The 17281-nt window shown below is 38.2% G+C and overlaps 1 protein-coding gene across 9 annotated transcripts in view; it reads right to left on the bottom strand.

Annotated features, from left to right (window-relative positions):
* ctnnd2a (catenin (cadherin-associated protein), delta 2a) overlaps positions 1–17281 on the bottom strand; it is a 245352-nt gene that overhangs the window by 135224 nt on the left and 92847 nt on the right. For all 9 annotated transcript variants that reach the window (XM_054765059.1, XM_054765060.1, XM_054765061.1 and 6 more), the window contains 2 exons: positions 7247–7281; positions 5577–5681 (listed from right to left, as the gene is read on the bottom strand). In XM_054765059.1, coding sequence (XP_054621034.1) covers positions 5577–5681; positions 7247–7281 — 140 coding nt within the window. The remainder of the gene's footprint in view (positions 1–5576; positions 5682–7246; positions 7282–17281) is intronic.

Below are 17281 nucleotides of genomic sequence, written 5' to 3'. Positions count from 1 at the left end.
ATGTGATTCGGTTTTCTAGTCTGTTTACCCTGTGCTGTATCGTTCCGCGAAATCGAGTGCCCAAGCAAAGCACCCAAGGCGTTGCTGATTCACTGTCCATGCATTTTTGATCGAGTGCAACTGCTAAATAACCTGCCATGGGGCCAAAAAAAGTTGACAGTGCCAGCACTTTGATAAGTAATGTGAGAAACACCTCTGGAAGTCTGCATAAACAATAACTTTCATCCATTCCTCACTTATTTTTATTCACATTGTTTTATGCATCTATCCATCCATCCATCTTCCTCCGCTTATCACTCACAGTCGGGAAAGTCCAGACTTCCCAATCTTTAGCCACCAGAGTTCTCCAATGCTGGCAGCACTCATGCAGCCCCAGCCAATTATCCCGATGCTCACGTGTGTTGCCAGGTACAGACAGTAATGGCTGCGTGTTGAGTCATTTTCAGCAGATAGTAAATCTATCTCTAAAGTATATCCAGGTTCATTTCTATAGATTGTCCCTTGAGAAGATACTGTATTAAAAATAGTTACTCTGACATAAACATATAGTTACATACGTCTGTGACATTAACAATTAAAACTGTTCTCCTTAGATTGTGTAAGTGTGCTTAATGTTGTGGCCAACGAGTTTATTTCCAATGTGAGTGACACTAAGTAGCCCACAAAAACCTCTGAATAGTCAGTGGTGTGGACGAGTGATCTGCATTTCTGTTCATATCGCGTTGTGTTTTATTCAAGGGCAGTTAGGTCTGTGACTTGTGCTCTCATCGCTCATAAATATTACATCGGGCGCCTATTTTTACTCTCTCGCTGTCGCTTGTCATTTCCAACAAAAGGATTGACATGCTTTGATGTGTTTAATCACAGCTCTTACGTAGGATGTTAAACATTCTTGAATGACTTCTTTAAAAAGTGACGTGGCCTGAATAAGCAGGAAGAAGGTTGTGGCGCAAAATAATTAACAAAAAATTACAAATTTGTAGGAATTCACATAAAAGGTCCATAGGTACCATAAACAACAGGGGTGTATAAACCTTTCTCAGCGGGGGCGCACAGTAAAACCAAAGGATATGAGGGCTACTCTTATGTTTTACATTTTGTAAACAAACATGTAGATATGCTAACAAGTTATATATATATTCGAAGAATGCAGTGTTACAGGTGACATTGCACTCACTTATTTTTGTAAAATCACAACTTTTTCCCAACCTAATTTTCTCAAAATTACAACTTTATTCTGTTTTGTTACTAATGTTGCAAAAATTACAGCAGAAATTGTGAAAATTATTACGTTATGCTCATAAATTTTGTTGTCGTAATATACATTTTTTTAACATTAATAATATGACTTTATTCTAATGTTTCTACTTTATTATTGTGAAATGATTGCTCTTTTTCCTTTTTCTTGTTGTTATTGTTAGTTTTCTTGTTTAGTTATATTTTTTAAATCTACTGAGGCAGGATAAAAATAAAAAATAAAAAAATCAACCAGGGGCCACAAATGGCACCCAAGCCACACTTTGGAGACCAATGGTACAGAATAATGCAGGGGCGTCAAACTTGTTTTCCTTTTTTGTTGTTTTGCCAACAAACATGGACATACATGCTTTTCATTTGGCAACAAGAATACCGTCTGTACAGTATGCAGTCATCCGTCACCACGTCGCAGCTTGAATTCCGCAGCTTCACTCTATCACGTTTTTTCAAAATAAATGAATAAATTAGCACTGTTTCGTGCTTGCCTACGACCTATTATTAGTCAAAAAATACATTTTAAAGCAAATTTTACAAATTCTTGGCCTAAATTAAGCATTTTCAAGCATAAAAATGGCTAAATTAACAAAAATACAATGTAAGGTATTCAGAAGACGCGTTCAAAAAAAGACTGTAGTATTCTACACTGGCTACTAGGTGTCACTTATGTTACATTAAGCCTAGGTTACAACTGGACATAGGATATTTTGGCTGTGTGATTTCTGGCGTTCCCCAAATTCCTGCGTATTTTTTGTTTATGGAGAAAGTAGTTCAACGTAGTTGTGGTGACCATAAGATCTAGACACGCATGGAGGAGGTACGAAATATTTCAACGTGCATTAGCCGCACTAATTATGTATGTGGGGTGCCCATGTGGTGCACGAAGTATGAAAAAATTGACATTTTGCCCAAACCTGACACCAGCAAAACGTACGAAAGACACACGTTGGCCATACGGATGACGCACAAAGATGGACTAAGTGCGTAAGTTTGTCTTGCAACCTGAAAAAGACGTAAGCGGCCGTAGAGTTTGTTTGACATGGCCAGTTTGACACGGCCAGTCGAAAATCAGCATGTCACACTCACGCCCTCCACACGTTTGTGGGTTTTTTTTTTACGTAGACTGGCTGTGGGAGCCTGTACGACCGGTTGTGACTCAGGCTTTCATGAAACAATAGCCACTGCAGGAAGTACATTGTCAAAAAAAAAACAACAAACAAACAAGGAACTCTCCCAATGCTAACGTGTGAGTCTATGTTATGTCTTATTTATGTCTAATATGTCTTATTTCCTGTTGTTATGTCTACTATATTGGGTAATCCGAGTGTGAAGGTGACTATAAGAGTGTCATTTCATATTTAGAGGGCTCTAATAATGTTAAAAAACGTATTTAGAAGGTTGTAAACAGATTTTTTATGCCCTAACTAAGAAAATATTCCATTTATGAAGAAGGAATCCTACTTTGCGGAAAGTCACTTATTACAGTCAGGTCTGAAACGAGGAATAACTGTAAAAGAAAACATTCGATTTTCTCATAACAAACACATGATACCCAACTAATTCATGTGAAAAAGATTCAGGCCTGGGTGTACCCCCTCTCCAGAACCATTCACCTATGACCAGGACAGGAAGTAAACATTGACGAATGGGTGTCCTTTCACAGTCGAACAATGAGCGTCTACCACACAAAAACAAATGTGTTCTTATTTCACAGTCTGTATCATCCGATGGCTCTCTCCCTGTGAGCCTGCGGACTATGATCAAACTCCAAGGCTTCTCGCCTTCACAAAACGCTTGTCTTATCCCATCCCAATGCAATCCCTGGCTTTTTATAAATTATTAACACATACGTTGTGTGAGTCGGAGCTCCCCGAGCCGTCAAAGCAAGCTTTGGTGTTGCGGTATGAAAAACTAGAAAGATATGTACATGTTTGTTTGTTGAGTTGGTGCATGTGAGGAAAAGTGGGTTGGTGCTTGCTGGTGGTGTTGTGGAAGTAAGGGTGAACAGGTGTTCCATGCATTTATAATTAGGTGTGTGCGTCTGAAATTCTTACACATATCTCCAAAAACGAAAGATTCACAATATCACACTGCAACTCCCCTCCCCTTGCATGATAAGTTGCATTTATCTGCACCCGCACATTGAGATACATGTGAGAACGGTCCATTTGCAAAACAGCTGGAGCACCCACAATACCAGCAACCACAGAGGCATCATATTTCATAAAGCGCTATTCTATTTCCTGCAAGCATGATACAGTAGTTTCAAATTATCTCTCAGTACATTGCATGTGCTTACACATGCAAAACCTGCTTCTTATCTAAACAAACCAGGGGTAAAAATGTGTCAGACCCATCTTGCTTTTGAGCTATCACAACCAAACTACACATTAGCATACACTACATTTACTGTATACTGTATATCATGCTTGCATAATGAGCAAACATTTATCATATCTTGCATGCATCAATTGTATTGCCTTTAATGCTACGTACTTGGTTTGTGCTCTTTCACATACATGCACTGTACAAACAAAGAACAAAGATTCTCAACCGGTGGATCAGGACCCAAAAATGGGTCATGGGTCCATTCTGGGTGGGTACAATTCAATATACAAGCAATATCTGACTTGTTTTTTTTTTTTCCTTTCTTTAGAACATCATCATAAAACGGTCATCTTTAAAATTGATAGACAGTCATCCCATGTTTATGGCAGTTAATTGGTTCCAGACCTCACAGTGATACGTGAATTTCCGCAAAATAGGATTCCTTAATTATAAGCGGAATATTTTTGTAGTTAGAGCATCGAAAGCATGTTTCCGACCTTCTAAATACAGTTTTTTAACATTATTAGAGCCCTCTAGACATGAAATAACACCCCTATAGTCACCTTTACACTTGTACTACCTAATATAGTAGACATAATAGGATAAAATAAGACCTCGTGCTCGTGTGTGTTGCAGTAAATGTGTTCCAGCGCTGGAGGGACAGACAGGAAGTGATGTTGCGAGTTGAGTTATAGCTTGGCGTGGGTTATGGCCGCAACAGTAGCCCTTATTAGGGATTACTGTGCCTGTTGTGAGATCATTCAAACCTGCAATAAAAGTCTGTTGTTTCGGTGATCAAGTCTTCTGCTCGTGTCTCTCACCAAACATTACAGTAACATTACTGACACCTAGGGACCCGTGTAGAATACTACATAACATCACAGCCGTTGAAGGCGTCCTCTGAATGCCTTATATTTGTATTTTAGTTCATTTTGTCATTTTTATGCTTGAAAATGATTAAGGCAAAAAATGTGTAAAATGTGCTGAAATATGCTTGTTTTTTCCTAATAATAGGCCGTAATCAAACAAGAAACAGCAATAATAGTATATGAAGCGTAAAGTATTGAAACCTTCATCATTATTCTATTCCAAAGAGCCAGAAAAAATACCAAATGTACAAAAAGAGAAAAAAAAAAACAAACATACAAAAACCAAATCAATTTTTCCTATAAGAAATAATAGAAATCCATTTAAATTTAAATTCCAGTGCTTATTAGGCAGGAAGAAATGAGACAGATACGGAGTTGTTTATCGTTCTATGTGCACCTAAACCACACACACACAAACATAATTTATGAAAACCGGTAGATATTTTAGGCAATAATGTCCATCAAAAACCGAATACTACGAAAACAGAGGTGTAAGGAATGTAGGTGCAACTGTACATGTTTGTTACTTTGATGCTAGTAACGGTTTGAAAATGTACTTTATAGTTTGGTGACACATTCATCTTTTTTCCTTTACCTCTTTTGGGAGATTTCACAGGTTTACTGTCTCATTGTCAACTGCTGATTTTTCAAAATTTCCTTGCCAATAATGGCTGAAATCATCATAAAATAGTCTTGCTTTTATAAGTTCAAGGTTCTTAAACGACAGCTTCATTCTGAGACAATGTAGTCACATGACCAAACGCCCACAGAGAAAATTGCTATTTCTTCTTAGGACCAAAAACACAGCACAGCAATTGTATTAACACCAAAACAAAGGTTTTTTTAATCACAATTCCACCAAAGTGCCTTATCATGGCGTGCCTTGATGTTTTGGATGTTAAAACTATTCCCTTTCTAAAAATGAACCCCCTCAAGAACAAGTGGGAATAAACATGAAAAGCAAATTCAAAAAAATTCAAATAAGTGCGTTTTGGCTGGAACTAAGCTTTGTTTTGGTTTGCAGTTCTGCTTTGAGGCATGTCAAGACCACAACACCGAGTGAAATCATTAAAATTCACACAAACACTATTCAGGCTCCACAAACATGCTGATAAACACACTTACGTTCCACGCTGTCAAGGATTCCTGATTCCTGGAGAGAACGGATGCAGGAATCCACCAACTCCAAACCTGTGGTCAACTCATCCTCAATATCCTTTTGTCCATCAGCTGAGAAAGCATAACATATCATATCACTCAGGGATTGGGCATTTTACAATAACAAACTATACTGTACACATGGAAAAAATTACACTTATTATGTCTCATAGCAACATATCTACTGTGAATGTTACAATTATAGCCAAGATGTTTATTTATCTCAACCTCAAAGATGGTGGAAGTACACTGTCTCAGTTGTCGTACAATATTGCACGTAAAAACAACTAGTACATTGACATTGACTGTTTTGTGTATTTTTTTGACAAAATTTGACCTTGGTTTTGGTACATGCCCCAGTTTTTGTATTTGTTTTTTGTCAAAATTTTTTGCCTCGATTTTTGTACAAGCCCCAGTTTTTGTATGATTTGTTTTCGTGATAATTTTTTGCCAAAATTTTGCCTTGGATTTCGTGCACACCCTAGTTTTTGTATGATTTGTTTTCATAAGAATTTTTTGCTGAATTTTGGCCAAAATTTTGCCCTGGATTTCAAACACGCCACAGTTTTTGTATGATTTTATTTTCGGCAGTTTTTTGCAAAAATGTTGCCTCAAGTTTGGTACACTCCCCAGTTTTCATATGATAATTTTTTTCATAAAAAATGTTTGCCAAAATTTTGCTTCGATTTTCACACACACCACAGTTTTTGTATCATTTATTTTTCGTTTACATTTTTCACCAAAATGTTGTCCCTGTTTTTATACACGCACTAGTTTTGTATGATTTGTCTTTCGTCAAAGTTTTTTGCAAAAATGTTGCCTACATTTTTGTACACGAGACAGTTTTCATATGATTTGTTTTTTAATTGAAAATGCTTGCCAATATTTTGCCTCGGTTTTCATACACGCCCCAGTTTTTGTACGATTCGGTTTTCGTCCAAATTTATCGCCAAAAATTTTGCCCCGGTGTTCGTACATGCCGCCGTTCTCATATGATTCAGTTTTCGTCTAAAATGCTCATCAAAATTTTGCCTCACTTTTCGGACAATGACGCACGTAACAAAGTAGTCCATTTGCTTTGTACTGCATCGTTCCACAAAATCGAGTGCCCGAACAATGCACCCTACGTGTTGCTGACTCACTGTCTGTGCATTTTTTACTGAGCGTGACTGTTAAATAACCCACCTTGAGGCCAAAGAAATTTGCAAGTGTCAGCAATTTGATGAAGAAGGCGAGAAACACCACTGAATTCCATCTCGCCAGGATGTACGGGAAGGCCGCATCAACAATAACGTCTATTAGTCTGTCATTTATAATTATTTTGCATTGTTTTCTGCATGTAAAACTATATTTATTATCTATGTCTGGAATGGATTGTTTTTACATTATATCCCATGGAAGAAATTGCATTGGTGTTTGTGCGATTCCGTTCCTGTAACAACTGTATAACTTATAGCTTAATTGTTTAACTTAATTGTCCGACGTGCATGAAAAAGCATAAAAGAAACATCGCAGTCTTTGACTACATGGTCATTTCTTCACATTTACATTGTACAACACAGCAGCAACAGAACCGATGTTGTAACACCAATAAGGCGTAAGCTTCTCAGACTAAAAAGGAGCTAAGCAGGTTTTACCTTGAGCATTCCAGCGAAACTGCTCATCTGCCGAACTGGAAAAGGAGAAAAGCACAAAAAAAAACATTACTTTGTTGCAAAAAAACCAGCATCTCCTATCTCATCTCGTAACAGAGCACTAAGAAGTCAAACCGTCCTCTTTCAAACAAGAATCCCACAACATTGCAACATCTGGGATGTGCGTGTTTTCACTCAGCAACATGGCATCGCACAATTAAACAGCGACAACAGAATGGAGGCATTTCAAAATCAACACGAGAAATTGACCATTTTCAGTGTGAATCATTTAAAAAGAAAACACACAATTGGCATAAAACAATGGAACCTTGAGATAACACAAATCAAATTAATCCTTTCTAGAAAGCCACAAATGTTAAACAAAAAAATTGTTTGTTTTACAATGATGGTTTTATTTGCAGAAAACAATTGAAAATGCGTATCAATGACGGATGAAAGGGATAAATGAACATTTAAAGTTACTTTTTCCTTCATTAAAGATGCGTTTGTTGCCAAAGACATGCTGTGGCAGCAAGATCAACACAGACACCACTTTAGTGAATTCGTTTGTGAGTTGTCCTTGATCACGGCTGCAAAATAACCCAAAATGGAGCCAAAGAAAGTTGCAAGTGCCAGCATTTTGAGAAACTGAAGTCAAGAAATATGTCATGGCAAAACTTAAATGTGGTGTACGTGTTGATCTTGATGCCACATCATGTTTGTGGCAACAATCACGTCTTCAATGAGGGTAAAAGTAACCTTACGTCCATTTATCCCATTCATTCGTCATTGTATGCATTTCCAATTGTTTTATGCATGTAAACATATAAAAACATATTTTGTACTAACTTTTTTTTAGACCTGTGGCAAAACTGTGTTTGTCAGCAAAGAACTACAGCGTCAACCTCTGATGACATCATAAACGGGCGACAGAGCTGACTTCCGCTTCCTGTTTCCATGTACTGGCAAGCTGCTAACAAGGACTTCCTTTACTTGATCGTCTAGCAGCGTGCGGAATATTTGCTTTTTAAAATAAGCGACATTTTCCGGAACATTGAGGAAAATAAGAAAAATAAGAAAGAAGTCTTCGGAAACATGATTCTGTTGAGAGATTTGGGTTAGTAGTCAGAACGTGAATCTGGATGCTTCAGTAGCGCTTATTACTCATTAGAAATGGGCCTCCCCGAGTACCTCCACAGACGCCCCAAAGTGACGGAGTAGGCATGATAGACACGAGTTAGTGACATTATTCCACCTTGTTTCACACTCCCTCACGGAATACCGCAACACTTCACCTGGAGAGGCCGCCACGCTCTTAAAATAGTGATCACACTTTACATAACTCTCACTCCAAGCGGGTAAATCTCATGGCGCCCTCTACCGATCCTCATCAACATTTTTTGCTGACTCCATTTTTGGCACAGAGCTCAGAGAGTCATTTTTATGGATCCGTCCTTTGTGATGATATACAGTACATCCACCCACTGATGGTTGTCATAACAACCATCAGTGCTTCATCATCGTCAGGGTGACACGATAACTAGAAGCTGTCAATCAAAGCAGCCGGCTTTGTCTTTGATGCAGCATGTGTGTGTTTGTGTTTTTGCAGGTTTTTGTCGCTTTTGTGCGAGGATTTTGTGTAGAATAAAAAGGTAAAGTTGTGTTCTGGTATCATGCAGTGTCCTCCTATGTGTGTATACTTTTTATACCAGGAAGCCGTCTATTGTGCTCCCTCCCTGCGGGTGCTGAAGGCAAACTTTTGTGGATGTTGACAGTTCCACGGTCCGGCTGGAAGACAAACAAAACTTGTCAAAAGTTTTGACTGAAACCACCTTCAATGCGTTGCTGCTGACAGCTGCAACAAAAAGGGGCCATTTGCACAAAAAAAGGGAGAAAACAATGCGACACAGTACTGAAAATGTGTCTCTCACACAGCCCTTTTTCAAGCGTGTCTTAATGTGAAAATGTGTACAGTGCCACCTCGGTTGGTATGCACTGCGGTTAGCATGTTTTTTCGGGCAATGTCAAACGTTTTGCCTCGTTTTCCGGTTAGCGTACAATATGGCGCTCTTGTTGTTGTGTTATTCATACACTGTGTGAGTCCAAATGTGTTCTTAATGTATTTTTATCACAAAATTTACACAAAATGTAGTAGTATATTAGCTTGCTAATACAGTGGAAACTCAGTTAGCGTCCGCCTCAGTGTGTTTTACGGTTAACACCAACATTTTGCCTCGGTTGGCATACATTCTGCAGTTAGCATACAATACGGCGATCATTTTGTAGTGTTATTAATACACCATTTAATGTTTGTTTTTTTTAATTTAAAAAAAAAACGGTATTGTTAGAATTCTTAGCTTGCTAACAAAATGGCAACCGGAACCAGACATCAGCTATGTTGCCCGTCTATGATCTCGTCAGCAGTTGACTCTTATAAATGTTTACAATTATAGTTTTACATGCAGAAAAGAATTCTAAATGAATATGAATGATGAATGAAAAGGATAAATGAACATTTAAGGTTACTTTTACCTTCATGGATGTAGCAGCAACCCCTTCCTTTTCAACACCACCTTCCTGTTTTATTATTATATAGTTATTTGTTGAACTCAATAGTGTTTCTCACCTTCTTTATCAAAATGCAGGCATTTGCAACCTTCTGCTCCTTCATTTTGGGTTACTGAGGTGAGAAAACTATTGAATTAAAAAAATAACTTAATAACTTAAAATAATAAAATAGCAAAACAGGAAGGTGTTGATGTCGCTGCCACATTATGTCTTTGGGAACACTATAAAACTATAAAAACCTGTTTTGTGTTAACATGTCTGAGAATCAACTGCTGATGACATCATAGATGGGCGACGTAGCTGACTTCCTGTTTCGGTTGTCATTGTCTTAGCAAGCTAAGGATGCTAACAAAGACGTTTACTAAATTAATACATTAAGACTCTGGACTCATGTAGTCTGTTAATAACACGGCAGGCCATATTATACACTAACTGGAGAATGTACACAAACTGAGGCAAAATTTTGGCATAAATAGTCAGCGTTAACTAAAAAAACATGCTAACTGGGACGGATGCTAATAGAGAGTTTCCACTGTAAATGGAAACAGAAACTGGAAGTCAGCTCTGTAGCTCTTTGCGAACTACTTTGCATTTTGATAAAGAAGGTGAGGAACTATTGAATTCAAGAAATAAGTCATGGCAAAACATGAAGGTGGCATCTCGTTGCCACATCGTCTTTGTCAACAATCACGTCTTCAATGAAGGTAAAAGTGACGTTAAATGATCCTCATTTCTATGCATTTCCAAGTGTTTTCTGCATGTAAAAATATAACTGTAAAACTATATAAACGTGCTTTGTGTTCACATTCATGGCTTTCTATGGTTTGGTTCGAGTCCGACCTTCTGGAACGAGTTAACGGCACAAACCAAGGTTCCACTGTATGTTCTGCAACAGCCTCTTATTACCCCACAAACACTTACGATCCATGTTTTGCACAGGATTTAAACCAGAATGATCTGTAAAAGCTTGCTGCTGGATACAAACTACTCGCGCACATGCAATTGTGTTTTAATTGCCGTGTCATAAACGCACGCGTCTCAGGTAAGTGTGATGTCTTCAGCTATAGAGCATCTGCTGTGTGTGTCTAAATCACCCAACTATTATAGCTATCATGGCAGTTAAGTGATCGCTGCCTTGCACCCAAACAGATAAGATAAACTTTATTAATCCCCTAGAAGGGGAACTGCATTTGTCTTAGCATAAAAGCATACACACACACACACACACACACACACACACACACACGATAGCCTGTGGCAGAAAGGACTTGCAGAATATCTGCATGCATAATTCAGCAGAGACGTGTGCCCTGACACGGGCTGTGTCCTGTGTTATTGTGAGTGAGATAATTTAAATTATAACTCCGAGGATCATTGCAACACGATGCTTTGACATAATGCACTGGTAAAGATTAAAAGCTTTGCATTCCCTTGGTGAGAGGTTGGTATGAAAGTACATTCGAACTCAAGAATTGAATGCAGAAGTGGGCCAGAGAAGAACCTATTAAATATTTGAGCAACCCTTTTTTTTTTTTTCATACATCTTCCTGAATTGTAATGACAGAATTCAGGAATGCATTTTTATGTTTATTTATTTATTTGATTTCATTGTTTTGTCCTTTTTATACAGTATGTACATTTCATGCAGCAACTGTGAAATTAATTGTGAATTATCTTATGCTAAAAAAAACATGTGTCGATGAAGGGACAATACTATAGAAGGGAATATGGATACAACATGGAGTAGTCAGTGTACAGCTGAAAACAAAACTGCCATACGGCCCAGTTTCCCCTGGGAGGGGATCATGCTCTCGTGCGCTCAGAATTAATGTTTCCCCTCAGTGAACCGCAGCTTCCCACCGTGCCAGCAGCTGTCATGCAGCCCTAGACCATGGCGTTACCACCATCATGCTTGACTGTAATCAAAACAATTATCTTGGCACTCGCTTGCGTTTTTACTGGGCTGCTCAGACTTTTTCCAGCGAGGGCCACATAGTGAAAAATGAAATAGGCAAGGGCCACTTTGATGTTTTGTAAAGCAACACATGTAGATATGCTATCTACTGTACAGATATATATTTTTAACTGCATTTCATCTTTGTGACATGGGTGAAAAAGCCTATTATTAGTATCAACTTTGCTCTTTCTTTACCATGTTTGCTGTTTGTTCTTTTTCCCAAATATTTCAACTTTCCTATTAAATTATTTTGTACATTTTTCTTGCAATATTTTGACTCTATTTCCATATTATTATATATTTTTCCACAACCTAATTTCCCAAAAGTTACAACTTTATTTTGTTTACTTTGTTTTAATGTTATGACTTTTCTTTAATATTTACTCTATGCAGCTAAAATTACATTATTTTCCCTCATTATGAGTTTATTCTTGTTTATTCTTTTTTCTCTTTAGGATATGACTTTTATCTTTTAATATTTTGACTTTATTCTCGAAACGTAACTTTTTCCACAACTTAATTTTCCAAAAATTACAACTTCATCTGTTATTGTTTGTTTCCCAAAATACTACGGCTTAAAAAAAAAAGGTTTTCTTTACTATTTTATTCATAATTATCTAATAAATTATCTTATTTCCTCATAATATTACGACATTATTCACGTAAAATTACCACTTTTTTTCTTAATATTTTCACTTCATTCTTGGAAAATTTGTGCCGATTTTTACATTTTTGCTGTTTTCTTGTTAAATTATAGTTTTAGAACGTGCCACCGGCCAATAAAAAAAACAACTACAGGTCACACTTTGGACACCTCTGCTATACAGTCATCCCTCATTTATCACGGTTAATTAGTTCAGGCCCAACTGTGAATTTCTGTGAAGTATTTCCCTAAACCTGTTTACGACCTTCTAAATACGTTTTTTGTTAACATTAGAGCCCTCTAGACATAAAATAACACCCCTATAGTCACCTTTCCACTCATATTAGAGTAAATAAGGCTTGTGCTCGAGGGTGTGACTGTAAATGTGTTCTGGGGGAGCTGAGTGGTGTGGTGGACAGGAAGTGATGTTGCGGGTTCACAGTTGAGTTTTAGCTTGTGTGTTAGGGATTATTGTTCCTCATGTGAGGAACAATATTATTTTTATTTTTATTATTTTTATTTTTTTTATTATTCAAACCTGCAATAAAAGCTGTTGCTCTGGCGATCAAGTCGGGTGCTTGTGTGTCTCACCTGAACATTACAGTGACATTACTGACACCGAGTGACCAATGTAGAATACTACATACCGCAACGTCTTTGAATCTTCTGAATGCCTTATTTGTATTTTAAATGCTTAATTTAGACAAAAAATAAGTCAAATTTGATTAATATGGTTTAATTTCTGCAGGATTGTCCCTTGTGATGATATACTGTCATATGAGGGGTGTACTCATAGATAGGATGTTTCTCATTTAGGATACCTACTAATCCAGTCTAATCTACAGTTATTATACAGTATATTCTTGGTCTCAGACGCACATTTTAAAGGTTAAAGTTTGCCTTGTCAACCATAAAAAGCCCCAAAATCCTGGTCGGGGGAATATGTATGTTGTGCATGTGCACACTGGGCTGTTTAAAGGACAATTAATAAAAAAGAAAGCCATTAAATTTGACAGGACCATATATAAATATAAGGGTTTTTCAACAGTAAAAGTAATGCTGCAACAAATAATGGAGAAATATGATGGTTGTGTTCTCTCGTACTACATTTAGGGTTAGTGTACATTTATTTGTTATTCATTATACAAAGAAACACAAACACACACAAAGACACATCACTTTAAAGCTCTAATTTGCGTTGCTCTTTACAGGAAAAAAAGACATCAACTTGGCGTGTTGAGCATGTGAAGGACTCAGCTTCCCTACTTCTATTTTATTCTGCTATTTCTATCATTGATGTGCACCTTTTTAGTCGTTTGTCAGAAGTGTTTGACCTAAGGCAGGCAGGAAAATCACAGCATCACATGAGTCAACTACCATGTTGGGTCCCTGCCATTCAATCTGGATTAGAGGATCGTGCCAACTCTCTTACCACCTCACCACAAGCAAGCTGATTTTTCTTCAGAAATGTTACATTTGACAAATTATGAGAGGAAAACCGCACTTTTTGGGGGAATTTTGCCCGTCATCCACAATCCTTGTGTGAGACAAATGTTCAAAAGATATAAAAACAGCTAAAAAGGGGCAGCTCATTAATGCACATAATGGGACACAGCTTGTCCGCCCGCCATTAAAACAAGTCCAGAAACCTCCAACGATGTGTTATGGTTTAATATACATGCTGTAACAGGTACATGTAATACTTACAGCATTTTGACGTATTTTGGTCATTTTAAGCATTACCGGAACGTCCTTCCTGGGCGCACTGATTTCACATAGCAACATAGAAATGAATGCTACACATTGCGTTAACTTGCGTTAACTGTTTAACAAAAACACAGCAGCAGTGGCGGCAGCTCCAATATGTAGTGGTACCTTTCAATTGTGAGCGAGTTTGTGGTGAAAGCTAGTCGCTAGCTGGCTAGTAGTTAGCCGGTGTGGTGTGGCGAGGTGTCACTATGCCAGTAATGTAGTTCTTCGGCGTAACAATGTTAATAAGAACAATAACAACAATGTCGCTGTAGCTTGGTTAATATGCAGGTCACATTGTGTAAATGGAGTGTTGTTGGCGCTTTTTGGAGGTTTTTTCAGAAGGCTTTAGAGGCAGAATAGGTGCGTCCCATTACGTGCATTCGTACCTGCTATATAAGCTATTTTTTATATCTTTAGAATGCACAGAAAAGAGAAAGATGTGTGTTCATGTCTCATGTAAGGATTGTGGATGATGGGCAACATTCCAAAAGAGTGCAGTTTTCCTTTACATCGGGAGAAACACACTTTGTTTAGCCCACATTAAAATTAACTGAACGGCAATGGCTAAACAGCCTTAATATTAGCACAACGGCGAGCATTTGCACATGAATGGAAGTACAGGGCGGCCGAACGCACACGGAAATAAAAGTCCCAAGGAATAAAATCGTCCTACAGTATCGGATCCATAAAACTGTTTCATTTGCGTTTCAAAGGAACGGCAGTTTGACAGGGGAAGCATTTTTTTGCCAGTCATGAGCACATAAAAATAGGGCAAAATTAAAATGTTGTATGAGCTGTCAACACCATCGACACACATACACGCGCTACTGAGTAATGCAGAGAAAGGAAGCCAAAAATACAAAATAAAAAAATCATGCTACACACCACCACTCAGTGGGAGTCACCAGTGATGGATTGTCAATCTCAATTTTTGGACAATGAGCAGTCAATCACCAGATTGTGAGTAAATTGTTGGACGTTCACGCCGTGAAAGAATGATTATATGCATTCTTTAAGCTTAGTGTTGGAGAAGTAGGTGCATCCCGTTCTTCTGTTTCCACTCACATTTGATGTCTTAGTTGGGTCTCAGAGCTTTGGGGGCTGAGGCAGCCGAAATCACTCAACCCACCAGGGATAATCTAACGTATGATTTAGAGGGAGGGCGCTATCAGTGGCTTTTACGTCAGAGGAAGACTGTTATTGTGTCGCGGCATGTGATGGAGGTGTGTGCCTTTAAGCTGTGCCTCTTTATGAACCCCCACTGGCTGGAAATGTGTGATCCTCACCCTGCCAGACTCTGCGAATGAGGGTTTGCACAAGAAGCTAAAAGGAAATGGTACAAAAACATACCAAATGTATTCGGGTCAAGTTGCACTATTCTAGCTACATCCATACAGGTCTCCACTATCATGACAGCATTGGGATCAGAACGGGTGCTCAGCACATTCAAAGAGAGAATCTCCATAAAAAAAAAATAAAAAAATAAAATACACTTAGTCGGAGCTTATACTTATTAATTAGGGCTGCAACGAACAATTATTTTCTTAGTCCATTCATTAATCTGAAGCTTGCTGTTTTGCTCAATCGAGTAATCGGTTAGGGCAGGGGTGTCCAAACGGTTTCTACCAAGGACCCCATCCATCATTTTCTATGCCGCTTATCCTCACTAGGGTCGCAGGGGTATGTTGCAGCCCATCCCAGCTGACCAAGGGCGAGAGGCGGGGTACACCCTGGGGTGGGTGTACTCGCCAGCCAATCGCAGGGCACATATACAAAAACAACCATTCACACTCACATTCAAACCTATGGACAATTTAGAGTCGCCCGTTAACCTAACATGCATGTTTTTGGAATGCGGGAGAAAACTGGAGTACCCGGAGGATCCCACGCACGCACGGGGAGAACATGCAAACGCCACACAGAGATGCCCACGCGGACATTCCAACCCCGATCTCCTGACTGTGTGGCCAACATGCTAACCACTCGGCTAAACTTTTTTTTTTTGCTGTTTTTTTTCTTTTATTTTTACAAATATTTCAACTGTTTGTGTACATTTTTTTTCTCGTAATATTATAACTCTATTATAACGCCCTTATTATTTTGACTTTATTATAGTTGTATAACTTTTTCCCAGCCTAATTTTCCAGAAAATTGCAACTTCATTCTTTGTTTTGTGTTTTTTTTGTGTTGTTTTGTGTTTCTCGCATGACTTTTCCCTCTTATTTTTCCCTCTTAACTTGATGCTATATGTTAATATTATGACTTTATTCCCCTTAATATTTAATCATTATCCTTGTTTTTTTGTTTTTTTATTGTCTTGTTTAATTGTATTTTACAACGTGTATTTATCTTGTTTGCCTAAAACACAAAAATAATAGATCTGCTTTCATCCATAACTAAGGAAATTTAAAATATTCATATTTGAGAGGATATTTACATGTGTCAATCAAATCATGATCCATCGATTACCAAAATAGTTTGACTAAGTGGATAATTGATTAATCGTTGATTCATCTATTAATTGTTACAGCTCTAACTTAAATAAACACACTGTACACAGAACACGCAAAGAACATATTAAAAACAGTAACAGAAAGATCAAATACAACAATTAAACAAAACAGTCGTGAAAACACAGAACAACGTCTTCCTTTCATCCCTGTGGCTGCCTTGCACACTGGGGGGCATTGCAAAGGAGGGAGAGGCCTCCCTAATGACACCACTACGCTGCCGATGCTGTTGTCACTTTCCATTTCAGTAGATCCTTTGACATGCTCAAAGATGCCATCTTTCTATCTCACGGGATTGCAATCAATGTTGATTTATCCACTGAGAGTTTTACAATGTCTAATTCCACTTCACTTTCACGTTCCTTTTACGTGCTGCCCTCAGAACAGCCTGCTTGGGGGACGTAAAGTGCAAAAAGTAAACGAAAGAGCAATGCTATCCTTACTCTGTGTCGCTGTGAGCGAGGCGCAGACACTGTTTTCATCTGCGGTGTGCAAGACGAGTAACACCCTGAGCCCCCAAAATGACATTTTTCCTTCATTTGTGGCAGCACGTTGGTAACCACATAACGTAGCATAGCATGCCATAACCCAAGGACCACCTGTAGAGT

The sequence above is a fragment of the Dunckerocampus dactyliophorus genome, chromosome 21, assembly GCF_027744805.1.
Source record: "Dunckerocampus dactyliophorus isolate RoL2022-P2 chromosome 21, RoL_Ddac_1.1, whole genome shotgun sequence".
Taxonomy (NCBI): domain Eukaryota; kingdom Metazoa; phylum Chordata; class Actinopteri; order Syngnathiformes; family Syngnathidae; genus Dunckerocampus; species Dunckerocampus dactyliophorus.
Note: the sequence above shows the minus strand (reverse complement) of the source record. Positions and strands in the feature narration are given on the sequence as shown.